General features: G+C 42.3%; 1 protein-coding gene across 2 annotated transcripts in view; it reads left to right on the top strand.

Moving 5' to 3' along the window:
* LOC111874179 overlaps positions 1–13,015 on the top strand; it is a 64,059-nt gene extending 51,044 nt beyond the window's left edge. The window contains exons 6-7 of one of the 2 annotated variants that reach the window (XM_033755368.1): positions 1,771–1,873; positions 12,811–13,015. In XM_033755368.1, coding sequence (XP_033611259.1) covers positions 1,771–1,873; positions 12,811–13,013 — 306 coding nt within the window. In that variant the 3' untranslated portion in view covers positions 13,014–13,015. Of the gene's footprint in view, positions 1–1,770; positions 1,874–12,810 lie in introns of those variants that run through there. The other variant, XR_004514071.1, reaches the window with a different exon arrangement.
* Positions 13,016–15,744: the final 2,729 nt, after the last annotated feature.

Below are 15,744 nucleotides of genomic sequence, written 5' to 3' on the forward strand. Positions count from 1 at the left end.
TGTTTACCGACATTGCAGGGTTGCAAATTCAAGCCAGCAGAAAGCTGAGAGAATTTTTTACTTTCTTTCTTTCTTTCTTTCTTTCTCTCTCTCTGGAAAAGAATATGATGCTACTCATGAAGCCAATGATGATTTTAAGCCCTTTTTTACCTACTTTTATATTGTATTATATGTTCCATGCTAAAAACATTTTCTGTATTTAGGAATGTGTCATCGTTTTTCCAAGAACACTGTTACTTTACTTCTAAAAATATTTCTTAGTCCTCTTTCTTAAAATAGACCTATACAATCTCCATCCTGTCTATGTGTCTGTATATCCCCACTATAATCTTTGAATGCTTTAATCAATCTTTATGAAACTTGGCATGTATATCATGGCACTTAAACCCTTCTGAACGGTGTACTTTATAAATTTTTCCCATCAGTCTATATGTCTGTATGTGTATCCCTCCTTTTGGTTCTAGGCAACGAGTCAATAAACATGTTACTGTGGCAGCAAATACACGAAACAGCAAAAGAATTGTTGGACGCATTATTTTCTCTGCGGTCCATTTCGTATCAAAGGACATTCTGCAGGTCTGTCTGCATATCTCCCTGTCATTTCTAGGTAACAGATCGGTAAAGACGTTCCCGCTGCAACGAGGAATCTTTGGAGGTGTCATTTTCTATGCAGTCTATGTTGTATGAAAGGAAAGTAGACAGTTAGTGCTTCCCAGAATTTCTTGTTATACCTTGAAAGATGTACAAGTATTTCATACCACCAGAAGAAACAGTTATATTTTTGGCTATGACTTCTGGTTGGAACTGTCATTGGACTGAAATGTTTGGATGTGTATTCTTATGAGCACTGCGCAGAAAATGTCGTTATTGTGTCCTGTCCTATATGAGGACTGCGCAGCAAGTGTCATCATTGTGTTCTGTCCCCTGTGAGCTTTGATGTGTGTTATCTGATTGTTGGTACCATGTCATTCGATATATACATATATATTATACATCCTGTTGTAATGCTCAGGATACTTGAGTTATTACAGATTGTTGAAGAAAAAGGTAAAACTTCTTATATTAAAAAAAAATATTTCCATGTTGAGTTCCTTCCCAGAGTACAAGTCATAAATGCAACAAATGATTATTCCTTGTTTGTTATTTGGATTCCTGTATCATGCACCTCAGGACTTGCCCTGGTCTTCATCTAGGCTATCCATTCCTTTGATTTCAGCCACTTCTGCAGAAGAAGCCAAGGACTTATAATGAGAAGTCATGTCAGTATCCTGTATCCTAGTACTGGAGAATTTCTTGATGGGTTATGATGACGTTTCCTGAAATTAAATTGGAAGCCTGAAAACAATAATTGAAGGAACAATTATGTCCAACAAGAGCTACCTCTGTTTATTCCAAAGACCTCTGTAGCACAGAAATTCATTACTCTGAACTTTACAAGTAATTTCTTTTTATTCAGGATTGCTCAGCCATTCATTAGAGCACTTTGAGTTCAGGATTACATGTTTTAATTATCTGTTTAACGATGCTGTATGTAGCTCAGAGTATATAGCATTGAATGACAGGATAATGTGATCAGTCATAAAGAAGTGGTAAGAAATGTAGAAGGAAGAGTCATGCCAAAATTTCAGGTACTGTCCCTAACCAAATAAAACATGGGCTCAGTTAGATAGTCCTTTCGTGATAATTGCGAAGCAGATAGACAGTAGCCGCTGTCTTTTGCTCTATATAAAAGAGTTGTGTAATAGTGAGATGCAATCTCTGAAATTTCAGGTTCCCATAGCAACGATTTGTCGAGCGTTAACGCATTCCATGAACGTATGTGTAGGAGGTGATGAGCGAGCAGTCTTTCGTTTCAGTGTATCGTGTCTATTATGTGAGTATTGATAATATTTTGATGTGAATATTTCCAAGTGTAGTATACTACATAGAGGAGGCAGTTTAAAATTGAATATTTGTGCGTGTGATTAGTGGGGGATGGATTTGAACGTCGGCTTCAGATCATCGGTGTATAACACGTACGACTGGAAAGTAATAAGAGAGAATGAAGGGGATGTTAACAGTACGAAGGCTTATATAAAAATTTCCCGTTAAATTGTCAATGGATGTTACACAAGTCCCTTTATAATAAAGATAACTACGAACAATCTGGTGAACATAGCAGATCTCCAGACCGAGACTTGAACCAAAGATCTCCCTAATACGAATCAGGACATGCAAGTATTGAAAGCGGTGTTTAAAATGATCATATTTGGACTGGACTTATAATTGCTTCCATTTACCAAAACTAACGGCGGGAAAATGGGAGAGTGCCCGTCTCATTACAGCTAATTATTAAACCATAGATCCATTTTAATAATATCCGTCCATCTGCTCCTAGGTCGACCAAGCGACACTATTAATGCTCGGTTTAACCCGCTAGTCGCACATTGCAGCTCAAATTATTTGTACTTATTAGCTAGAGTATTACGCGCGACATCCCTTTTTTTTTCGTCAAAAGATAAACGTTCGAAGTAAAAAGTAAAGCTATCCCTGTACCAGGCCGTGAAGGCCCATAGGGTCGTGAGACGTTGAGGGTCCCAGCCGTGTCAAACATGCGGCCCCTCAACTTTTAGAGCTAATTGATATTAAAATCAATATTAAAATTTTAATAGAAATATTTTTTGTAAAGACAATTTTCCAACAGACCAGAACAAGAAGTCTCACGCAGACATAAATTGGCAGGCTGCAGGAAATTCAATGTTTTGCTATTTCTAACATAATTTCTTGTGTAATCTCAATTCCTGGTACTCATTTCTGTTAGAGGCTGAGTCGACCCCAGGGCCATAGTGCGGCTGGAGGGATTAGGTCAATTGAAAAAAATCCAATGACCTCATCGGGACTTTACCTGCAACATTCCGGCTTTTAGCATAGCCCCTCAACAACTACGCTACCGCCTGAGTACTAGACATATATAATCCCTTTCTTTAGCCGTGTGGAGATAATATCAGTGGGTGTCAATATTGTGATTCAGGTAATCTTGGGAAATCCACTTCTCTAGCGATATCATCTCTTTATGGCTTTGTTTATGTTTGTTTTTCTTGAGGAGATGGGTTTGAGCCGATATAATCCTTTTAACTGTCAAGAATGTCAGTTCGTCACTAGAAGGACCAATAACTTATATAAATGGTACATGGTAGCTACATTATCCAAGGTTAGCAGAGTACAAGCGAACCAGTGTCCCTATACTATATTACTGAATTGCATTTCAGTATTTGACAGTAGTTATCTCGTAAAGAAAGCGTTCGGAGAAGTGAGGATACGTCATTATCAGCGAAAGCTTTGGTCTGAACGATTTATTGGTCTTACGCCTATTTGTTGAAGTAAAAAATGGTAAAGTTGTCCCTGTGCCTAATTAAGGGGGACTGGATGTGAAACCTCAGCACTAGTTAAAGGTGAGTGGTCAACTTCACGCTATGGTCGCCTTACCCCCTGGTACCCTTTGGCAATGAGGCTGGATGGCCCTGAATCGACCTGGAGGCAGTGGAAAAAAAGAAAAATCTTGCCCCTACAAAGAGTCGAACCCTGACCCCCGGCCATCCAGCCCGTAGCCAGTCTCTACACCGACTGAGCTATACCGGCTCCATTTGTTGAAGTACAGACATCTAAAACGTCTTTAGACTTTCATATAAAGTAACAGCTTATATTCTGCTCGAGTCTGCAGTGTATTCATTTGGGATGATTGCATTTCATGGTGTAGACAGTCACGCCTTTTCCAAGATTTACCTCGGTCTCATTATACTTTTGATTAATACTGTAGAATCTGTTTCGGTATTCTGTCTACATGGGAAAGATTGCCGGGATGTGAAGCTGACCACTCGCCTCCATCTAGTACCGAGATTATGAGTACGTCTAGCAGAAAGTCCATTTCCCCATACGTCATCAGTGCCCGGTGCTTCATTAAGTATAACTTTACCAGAATGAGGTTCACAACGGCGCAGACTCATGTGGAAGTATTCGGGGTTACAGCTCTTGTGTGGTTTTGTGGGCTTCAAAAATATGCAGCCTCCATGTCCACGGTAGGAGAGAGACCTGAAAAAGTATGTAGTGTGTTCATCCGAAGCGTTAGTAATCCAGACTGCACGGTGTCATAATCTAAAAGACGACAATGTGAAACCTTACGTACCTTTGTTCTTGTATTAACCGTATTTTTGCTGGATTCTAAGGGGTTGTATAGCTTTGGTTTGGAATAGCGCGGACTTCCGTGGTTTCTAACATTTCTTTCGCCCTATGTACTAATATACAATATTCTTTTTTTTTCCTTGGCACTATAGCCCCAGTGGACCTAGGCCTACCTCCATGAACTTCTCTGTTCACTTCGGTTTTTCTAGATCTTACACAATCGGTAGGACTCCATGGGCGGGTGATCAGCTCGTCGCAAGGCCTCTACCTGTACACAACCACAGANAGTCGCATATGTGATGAATGGATAATATTAGTGCAGTGTAGCAATTTTAGCATAGTGAGACACCTGAAGATGGTCATTTAGGGCCGAAATATGTGTCGAAAGTGAAGGTGAAAAAAAGAAGGAAAAATTTGTTGCATTGTTGACGGACTGTGTAGTACAATAAACAGTTTTAGATATACACGTAGTAATGCAACAGGATGCTTAAATACAAGAATATTTTATGTTTATATTATATTTATTTAATAACGATGCTGTCAGTAGGTTAGTATATACGGCGTCAAATAATAAAATGATTAGTCAGGAAACATATGGAAAGAAATATTCATGGTTTCATTTAAGCATTATTTCAGAAATTGTCTGTAGGAACGGAAGAAATCCGAGAGTACCCTTCATGTGTTCGGTTTCCGGGCCGAGAACTCCGAATTACAAGCAGTAATGCAAACTGCTTGGCCGCGAATTTCGGTATAGAATTGGGTGATGTGATGGCAGAAAACTTAAAGATTTGATCATTTCAACGAAAGCTGCTTGACTGCAAACGTTTCCACGTATCATAACGCAGAGAGAAACCGCAGTCAAAAGGAATGATGTCAGGAGATAAGAAGTTATTTACGTGGAGGTCTGTTTCTTTGGAAGACGATGTAACTGCCACTGCAATGGGACATACGTATTGTGTCAGTTGGTATCAGTGAAGGCATACGTTGAACAGCTTGTTTCACGAGTGCACGTAGAAGACACGTTTCTGTAAGTTACGTTTCACGCTACGTAAATCTGTATAGCGACGGGTTGCACGGCCAGGATTTGATTCCCGACAGGATAAACACGTTTTTCTCTACTCAGCTTCCAGACCGGATTTGGAGTTCACCCATCCTCCTAGCCGATGGGTACCGGGGTTCTTTCCCTGGAAGTAAAACGGCCGCAGCATAAAGCTAATCACTCATCTCCATCTAATACAGAGGTTAAGAATGGTGGAGCGATACTTCCATCCCCAATACATCTTCCTGACGTGGTTCTTCATTAATTAATTAAACACAGGGACACGTTTTATATTTTATATCTGTTACGTTCATCCCTCTCCGTACTAACTTTGACTTCATGGGTATAATTCGCGAAATATAAAGCTGCGAAATTTACTGTCCTAGGTGAGGTAAAAGTACACCTGCCCCTGTGCTTAATTAATAACTACGCCATAAAGACGTATGGGGGGAGTGAAGGTATATCTCCATCATTCTTGACCTCGGCACTAGATGGCGATGAATGGTCAGCTTTACCCCCGAGGAAGTAGACCCGATATCAATTAGATAGGAGGCTGGGTGTGCCCCATAACCGGTCTGGAAGCTATAGTGAAGGGAAAAATCTCTGCCCGTGACAGGAATCGAACGCCGGTCGCCCATCTCGTACATCGCTACATCGACTGAGTTACCCTGCTCCAGTTAGAAAAGTAAAGGTAAAGTTGCCCCTGTAGTTAACGAATTAAGCGCTACGCCATGAATGCCAATGGGTGAGTGGATGTATAGCTTCACATTTTCTTGACCTCGGTACTAGTTGGAGGGGAGTGGTCAGCTTCACGCCCCGGTCGCTTTACCCCCGGCGAAAGAGCCCCCAGTACCCATTGGATAAGAGGCTGGGTGGATCCAAGAGCCGGTCTGGACGACATGGAGAAGAGAAAATTCCTGACCCTACCAGGACCCGAAATCTGACCCCTCAGTTTTCCAGCCATTAGCCAGTCGCTATACCGAGTACGCTACCCCATCTCCTACTCCTGTTATAAAACCAAGAATAATCATAATTGTTACCCCTTTTGCTTTCCAAAACGTCTAAGAAAACAACGGCTCCATTTTTGCGAAAGGCAGAATATAGTGAGGGAGTTGTCTCAAACGGCAGTGCTTGTGACTTGCATTCAGAAGATGTTCGGTTCGAATCTTGGCAGGAACACTGAATATCCTGATATGCTTTTTGTGGTTATCCTCAGTCCCTCCAAGGAAATGTAGAGGTAAACGACTATTTCCGTCGATATCATTTCCTATTTATCATTCGATGCTGTGCAGTCAGATCTATTCATCTATCTCTGGCTCTACCGCATTTTGATAGACCTTGGCCGCTTTTTCAGTTTATTAATCCTATACACAGTCGATAGGACTCCTTGGACCAGGGATCAGCTCAGAAGAACACAAACACAGAATAAACTCATACAGACATTCATGTCTCGAGTGGGATTCGATCCCACGATCCCAGTGTTTGAGCGGGCCAAGAGAGTTCATTCCTTAGATCGTGCGGCCACTGTGATCGGCCAGATCTATCAATAGCGTCGCTAAACCAAATATAAATGAATACAAACATACACGTATAACATATGAAATAATGCGGGTACAACGATAGCTCAGAATCGTAGGTTCACGTAGACTCGTGTTCGGATCTCTGAGATTACTGCTGTCAGTGTAGCTTGACAGTGCGATGTGATGGATCACCGACTGTTTCGTTGACATATCGTGAAGACTGGGAGAATCGGCTTTGACAGATCTTATCGAGCATACAATCTAGCTTGACAGTCTCTCAGCGGATCTTCAGCAGACTACGCGGTAAGTAGCCAGTTTACTAGCCACAATCGCTTTGTTACGGAAACCCTATTTAATTAACGAGTAAATATGTATTAGGTACAGCAGAAATTCCCATGTCCGTTTGTTCTGTCATCTGAATGGATGTACACCTAACTACAAGTTTCTTATCTGAAGAATTCTGTCTTCTGGAGTAAAACGCCATGTAGTTCGTTGAAGTCAACCGACGTTTCAGAGGAACGTAACTGCTCCTATTTTCAGGGTTGAAGAATAAGCCAAGAAAGAAACCAGTAGAGCTTACCACCTGCTTCACGGTGGTTTCTTGCTTGGCTTATTCTTCACCCCTGACGATCTAGGCAAGATGTTCTTCCGAAACATCAGTTGACCTTCAACCTACTACACGGTGTTATATCCCTGAAGATAGAACTGTTCATATGAATTTTTCGCGGAGTGCGACATAAGCCGAACATTAACATATGTAGTGACTGTGGGCATCTTCAAAGGGGAGGATAATTCAGGCATCTGACTCCTCCCCATCCGAGATTTTTAAGAAAGAAGAAAAGCCCAAATAATACCTTTTTCCTGAGTACTCTAGGGCAGTCAGTAAAAATTGTCTTAAGCAGCGTAAATTTGATTTAACTAATTTTCTGAGTTGCTCTACCACCAACCTGTCCAGACCGGCTCTGAGGCCCACCCAGCCTCCTATCCATTGCGTACAGGGAGCTCTTTCCCCGGGAGTAAATCGACCGGGGCGTAAAGCTGACCACTTACCAACTAGTGCCAAGGTCAAGAACATATGGATCCATCCATACGTCTTCATGACGTAGTGCTTAATTAGTTAAGTGCAGGGACACCTCTACCTCTACCTTACCCCCACCCACCTGGGGACAGTCGTACCTGTGCCCATGACAGCGATCTGGGGAGAGAGAGAGACGTCAGCCTGAATTCGTAAGAGCGTATTTAATGTATTTCTACGTGAAGCACCAATAATAATGTAACGTGTTTTACCACTGAAGACGCCGTTCGGATTGTTAATTAGTTTATTTAACAACCTACAAGTCGCAACTACAATTACTGATAACACAGTTGCGGGTTTTCACAATTTATAAACCCTACACAATAATCTGTTCACTCTATCTTCAGTAGTCTTCACGTATTTACAGCGCGGAGCTATACAAGTCTCTCTTAATTACACACTCCTGCTATAACTGTTCTACGGCACACACAAAATCTTGAAGTCACACAGTAAGTCTTCACTGGCTGACTTCTCAGTTATCGCGCACTATGAAATCTAACAACGCGTCCGGTCCTTCTTCCTGTGACTGCTGCTATATTCCAACTGTCTTCGGCGGCTAGGATCTCGGAGCAAATTTTAATATTACTTTGAAATTTGGAATTCTTATGTTACAGTTTTATCAAGTGCTTAAGTTGACTCCTGTCTGTGTAATTGCGATATTTTATACTGCGTTGTTCTCGATTTCAAACAGACCTGCAGTTTCTTCGCGTTTTGAAAACCTTAACAGAGTTCAGTCTGCAGCAGAAAATTGGGACCGGAAAAAATGGACGCATTTATAATTTCATGCTCGTACCATGAGCATAAAAATCCAAGCTGTTATTTTTTTATTTTCTTTTTTTCTCCCATTGGCGCTACAGCCCTCATTTGGGCCTAGGCCTACCTCCATGAAACTCTCCGTTTCACTTCGGTATTTTTACTAGATCTTAGACATACGGTAGGACTCCTTGGGCGGGTGATCAGCTCGTCGCAAAGCTTCTACCTGTACACAAACACAGAAAAACGCACACAAACATCCATGCCCTGAGTGGGATTCGAACCCACGATCCCGGCTTCCGAGCGAGAGAAGAGAGTGCATGCCTTAGATCGCTCGGCTGCCGTGACCGGCTCCAAGCTGTTATGCTGAGATAAATTATTAAATCAAAAGAGGAAGGAAATAAGTTTCAGTTAAAAGAATTGCATGGTAACAGCTTATAAAGGTATTGCTAAACGAGCTTATAGAAATGTACGTCTGAGACAGATAAACAACGAACAAATGACATTTGCTAGGGGCGACCAAAAACTGGCCTGCTGCAATATATTAAAGTTTTCAACAAAATACATCAAAATTATGTGTTTTTATGTAAACTTATATTATAAATAAAATGTAAGTAATCTGTGTTTTGATTACGTTAGGGAAAAACACATATATTTCTTTTGTTAAGTTGTATTAATTATATACGCTTTCGGGATGTGACGTTGCGTAGTTCGAATCCACGGACTTTTCAGAGGAATATAATTGCTCCTATCTTCAGGATCGAGAAATAAGTTAAAAACAGTTGCAGTCTTCTTGCTGGTTACTTATTATTACTGTTATTATTATTATTATTATTATTATTATTATTATTATTATTATTANGTTTGAACCCTCGTGCCTTGAGTCATGAGGTGGGAACCTTATCCCTAGACTACGGAGGCCGCTTGGTTACTTCTTACTCTTACTCTTCAATCCTGAAGATGGATAAACTACTTCCCTTCGAAACATCTGTTTTCGAAAATAAGCAGTATTTTACAATATTTTGAAGCTGCTACAACGTTTCGGCGTACATAGTATTCGCCATTTTCAGGGTTTGGAATAGCTTAAACAATTGCCGGCGGAAGGCGAAGTCACACGCTAGAGAGGGGCCGATGACAATGATGAAAATTACAATGATTTTCGCACGTCTTATAAGCAGTATTCCCGGGCCACATTATTGCCTCACAGCCGCCTGTGCTCAGTAATTTTCTATTGAGTTTCTCTCTGCAGCAGACTTCTCACTGTGAAGAGACATGCCTTACCAGAGCACTTTCGGTCATGTACACGTACACGTTTCCTTCAGCTCGGCACCAGAGCTGCTGGTTACGTTAACTTCCCTACGAACGTCCACTCCATTTCATTCTACATGCTTTCACATCACCAGTAATCCATTTTGCAGTCAGATTTGAGGCGCTTGTGGAGGCGACTATGGGCAGCACGATCGCCTGGATTATAATGGCATGTAGGTTGGAGACAGCCCAGCGGTTCTTGCTTGATGTTCTTTTTGGCTCTGAAGATGGAGGCGAAATATTCTTCCGAAATGGCGGGTTTCCTTCTTGATTTTGCCCTAGACTCTGACGATGGAGGCGATGTTCCTTAGAAACGCTGGGCGCTCTCATAACTACATGATGTTACATCTCCGAAAACCATTTATTTATTTATGTTTTTCGAGTATGTACTTCAGTAAATATACTCATTTCTAGTCACATCTGTTTCTGAAACGGGGCGCACGGTAGGGTAGTTGGTTGAGGCACTATGCTACAAGCCGGAAGATCGCGGATTCGATTCCCGATTAGGTCATTGAAATTTTTCCATTGACCTAATCCTTCCAGCCGCACTGTGGTCGTGGGGTCAGCCTCTAACAGAAATGGGTACCAGGAATCTTCTTGGGAGTAAAGGGCGGCCTGTACGTAAGGCTGACAACCTCGCCGAATTGTCTAGAAAATGTGGTAGCCTTGACGTCCCACAATCCTGTGAGTCTCCACGGCCTGTTACAGGGATAGCTTTAATTCTTTTACCCGTTTCTGAACCTTTATCTTCGAACATACACTGCAGCGTAATGTACTTATTTTTAATCACCCTATAATCTATTTCTGAACTTCTGTCTTCTGATACGAACTAAACATTAATTCACTTACTTGTAATCACCCTGTACTCTTTCCAAGCTGCTTTGAAATGCACAGAGTAGTTTTATGTGCTTATTTTTAATCATTCTGTGATCTGTATTCAGCTCTTTTGGGTTGGGTATTAATCCCCGTCGTCATCAGTAGATTTCGTGCTACGATTCCTCTTTTCCAGCGATATCGCCGTGTGCTGCCCCCGTTGACAATCAATCACTTTGACAGAAGCGCGATCTGCACCGCGTGATGCCTAAGCACAGGCGTCTGAGCAGTAGAGATGGGCCGTGACGTTATACACTGGATCTCACAGAAATACGTGAGATTCGAGATTCTGATGAGAGTGACTATGAATGTTAGGCTCCCGTTCCAGGAACTGGCCAATCACAGTGACCGCGCGGTCTAACGCATGAATTGTCTTCGCCCACTCGAACACTGGGGTCGTGGTTTCGAATCCCACTCGAGGCATGGCTATCTGTGTGTGTGTGTGTGTGTGTGTGTGTGTGTGTGTAGTCTGGTATGTAGGTAGCGACCTTGTGAAGGGCTGATACCTCGTCCAAGGAAACTTACCAACTGTGTACACGATTACGAAACTTAAAAAGCGGCCAGGACCCAACAAAGGGCTGTAAAGCCATTGATGGATGAAAGAATGTTCCCCCAAATTTGTTAACGTTCAGAATTACTGATTACTCGTATGGCTCTGTTGAAACAGCTCATTTTAAATTAACTGTTCCCTATGACGCGATACAAATGCTTTTGGAAGAGGAAACTTATTGCCATCTTACAGAAATGGTTTGCGAGGATGTGAATTGCGTTCATCTCGCTCAGGTCTGGAAGCATGTGACAGGGTTTATTATTATTATTATTATTATTATTGTTATTATAATTATTATTATTAGTATGGGAGAGTGTCTTGTGGGCATAATTCATTGTCTAAACGAAACAAGTCAGTAAATATGTCCATTTATTTGTGATGTCACTAAAACCTTCTCTAAAGGGAGTCACTGAAAATTGCGAACAAATTTTCGGCGCGATTTTCACATAAAAAAACAAGAAAAATGTCCATCCCGGCACGTGTCCCGAAAAATTTAATTTGTGTACTATAACTAAAAAGGGGGGGGCACGGGGTAGCGTAGTTAGTTGACTGGCTATGCTACAAGCCGGAAGGTCGCGGGTTCAAGTCCCGATGAGGTCATTGGATTTTTTCAATTGATCTAATTCTTCCAACCGCACTATGGCCTTGGGGTCGACTCAACCTCTAACAGAAATGAGTACCAGGAATTAATGAAATAATTTTCCTGGGGAGTAAAGCGGGGCCGACGCGTAAGGCTGACAACCTTACCGCCATCTTTGAGCCGATTGTCTAGATAATGTGGGACCCTATGGGCCTTCACGGCCTGTTACAGGGATAGCTATACTTACTTACTATATCTAAAAGAGTATACTTAAAATAAATGTTGATAATGCCCTCCATGAGATTCAATGCACGCCTCGACACGTCTCCCCATGGACCGCCACATCCGTGCAAAGATGCCGGGGCAGTTGCAGATAGTCTGACAGGCATCCACAGTGTTATGAAGTGTCTCTCCGTTGCCAACAGGAGCTGCAGACACACGGGTGTTCAGGTGTCCCCACAGGTAAAAATCCAGAGGATTCAAACCTGGCGTGGAGCGTGGAGACATGCAGTTGGTCCTCCTCTACCTGTCCATCGGGCATGACAAGTTGTAAAATGAAATCCGAAAGCCTAATCTTGCGTTCTTGTTGCAGAAGGAAATTTCTATTTTTGTTTAAGTTTATTGGAGTGGGATGAGACTGAGTCTACTTAAAACGTCGGCCACTTATTGGCCTGTCATATCAGCCCAGGATGATATATGAATATGTAGAATTTGGAATAATGAAAATTGCAGGGGAAACAGAAGTACTAGGAGAAAACATGCCCTAATGTCAGTTTGTCTACAATAAATCCCACATTACTTGACCTGGAATCGAACAATGGCATAACAAATGTAATTTTGCGGCTGAACTCACATTGCAGAAGGCCGTAAACTTCATGGATACTGTACATCACATATACGTTCTTTGGTACTTCAAAATCTGTGAGGAATTTAAAATTCTTTGTGTTTCCTCAGATATGAGACTGAGAGACGTCACAACGCCGGAAGCCCCAGAGGTGGACAGTGATGAAGATTATAAGTCATTGCTACGGACTGTGGTGCTCCCAGTTCTGGGAAGTCTCGCCCTTGCAGCTGTTTCGCTTGCAATATTGTACGCCTTCTTCAAACATTTCAAACAGAAAAGGAAAGCGAAGGAGAGGCAGACAAACCATCCATAACACAGCAGGTATCCAATGTTCGACGTCCTGTGTCCTACAGCTCCATTGATAACTACTATAACACAACGCTTCTATAGGAAATGTAAACAATCTGTTTCTGATTAAATTTGGTACGCTTGTCGTCAGAATATCAGCCAGAAAATCGTTAGCACACACAGTTTATTTGTTATTCCTTATTGTTATCTCTCACTCCTCTGAGAACAATACGTGTCACCAAATGAGTTCCGCGAAATTAAAATGCGGGCGCAAGAGGTGCTCCAGAGAGCTGCGCCACTATTGTTGCCATGGCAACGCGATGACCGCTGTCCCATTACTTATGGCTGTGTACGTAATATTCAAACTAACTATTTGTTTCGGGTAGCAGTTTCAAGCTTCATGCCTACGACACCTTCGCCATTGCATAGTTGGTTGAGGCACTATGCTACAAGCAGGTAGGTCGCGGGTTCGATTCCCTATCAGATCATTGGATTTTCAATTGACCTATTCCTTCCAGCCGCACTATGGCCCTGGGGTCGACTCACCCGGAGTACCAAGAATCTTCCTGGGGGGTAAAGAGCGGCTAATCGGCGCGTAAATCTGACAAACTCACCTTCATCTGTGAGCCTATTGTCTAGAAAATATGAGAGGCTCAACGTCACACAACCGTATGGGCCTCCACATCGACTTACAGGCATAGCTTCGCCTGCTGTGTCTTCCTCAGACAATATATAAATATAACAAAATGTTGCGCTATCGTTATGACTAACTCCACGCAGCTGAGCCTTTCTTGAGAAGCCGCCAGTCGCTCAGCAACTCAGGAATTTCTGAACATTTTGTGGAACCCGAAGGTTCATTACCGTCTTCACAAGAGCCCTCCACTGGTCCCTATCCTGAGTCAGATCAATCCAGTCCATACCACTCCATCCTAGCTCTCTAAGCTCCATGTTATTATTACCCTCCCATTTACATCTAGATCTCCCTAGTGGTCTCTTTCCTTCTGGCTTTCCAACCAAATTCCTATATGCAGTCCTCTTCTCCCCATACGTGCTACTTGCCCTGCCCATCTCGTCCCCCTTGACTTGATCATTCTAACTATACTTTGAGAAGAGTAGAAGCTATGAAGCTCCTCCTTATGCAGTTTTCTTCACTTGGGTCCAAATATTCCGTTATACCCACGACAAACTGCTTGAAGTATCTAATATGTAGGGGAGCATTGTCATTAACTAGTGACACAGATTGTGACGTCATCACGATGGGGAAAAAAATCGCCACAGCTGCCTCCTCCTTGACTACACACCGCCGCCTGAGTAGGGGGGTGTTGTATCTCCACTTTTTGGCCAAAATAAGATAACGCACTTTTCTGATTCTCCGCACTGTGTTGCACGGTCTCCACACACTTCCACGGGTTTACCTTACTTGCAAGTGTTAGATTTCAGAACGTGGTTTGTTCTAACTCACATTTAAACTGCAGTTGTGGGCTTTGAGGTTCTCACAGCGATAGCTATGAAGGGTTCTGTCTTCTGGGATATAACGCCTTATAGTCTGTTGAAAGTCAACTGACGTTTCGGAAGAACATGTCGCGTCCATCTTCAAGATCGAATAGTGAGCACAGCAAGAAATCAGCGTGAACGCATAATTCTGCTTGCTTCCCGTCGCTAGGGAATGACTCAGTAAACAAGCCCGCAACAAATACGCAACCAACAATTGAGCAAATCCATTTCTAGGCGACGCCCACAATACAAGCAAGCAACAATAGAACCGGTGTCGCAAGACGTTTCTTTCTATATGGTTCGCATATATCAATTACTAGGTAACGGACGTGTTTTATATGTTGTGATGGCACCCGAGGCTATACACCGAGACGACAACAATTATTGACAGTAAGTCGAAAATCAGAAGTTCATTCGTCAGTTGAAAGTCAGTCTGTGAAGAGAATACTTAGCAAATAGTACAGTGAGACTGTTTTAAATCCGTTACCAGGATACGACTAGTGAAGTCTGAGAATACTAAGCGTGTCCTAGTGATCTGTGAAGTGGGTAGATTAGCGATAGCGCTGTAATTTATTTGGATTACGGGTGATTGTAAACGAAGGTGTTAATAAATTCAATCCAAACCCCGTTATTATTAGTCACGAAGCCATAAACTACGTGACAATGCGTACAGCATTAAACATGCAGATTGCTGCCTGTGGGATGTGTCACGGTGTTTTTGTTTTAACTGCTGGACGATGCTGTCCATAGCTTAGAGTATTTAGCTTCGGATGACAATATTTGTGTAAGGATTTGGAAGGAATCGGCCTTGTCCTACTCGTAGTCATATCCCAGCATTTGCCTGTAGCTACCGGCGGAAACCACAGAAAATCTCAGACAGGATAGTCGATGTCCCGACCAATATTCGAACCGAGCGCCTCCCGAATAAAAGTCTAGAGCGTTACTTCTACACCATGCTGCTCCGTAACACCGTGTATTTTTCTACATTCCTTGCATTTGCCTGGAAGGACTGAGGAAAACACTGGACGCTTCAGTCAGGATAGCAGATATCATAGTTGAGATTTGAAGGGAGCACCTCCCGAACAAAAATGAAAAGCATTGTCATTATGCCAGTCTATTCGGTTACGCTGTGTACTTTGGTAGATACGTATCAACGTTTCGTAGGAACTTGCTGCTTCCATCTTCAGGATTTCTACCCTAAAAATGGAAGCAATAGTTTCGTTCCAAAACTCTGGCACGCAGCTTTCAAACTACAAGGTCTC

The sequence above is a fragment of the Cryptotermes secundus genome, unplaced genomic scaffold, assembly GCF_002891405.2.
Source record: "Cryptotermes secundus unplaced genomic scaffold, Csec_1.0 scaffold26, whole genome shotgun sequence".
Classification (NCBI taxonomy): domain Eukaryota; kingdom Metazoa; phylum Arthropoda; class Insecta; order Blattodea; family Kalotermitidae; genus Cryptotermes; species Cryptotermes secundus.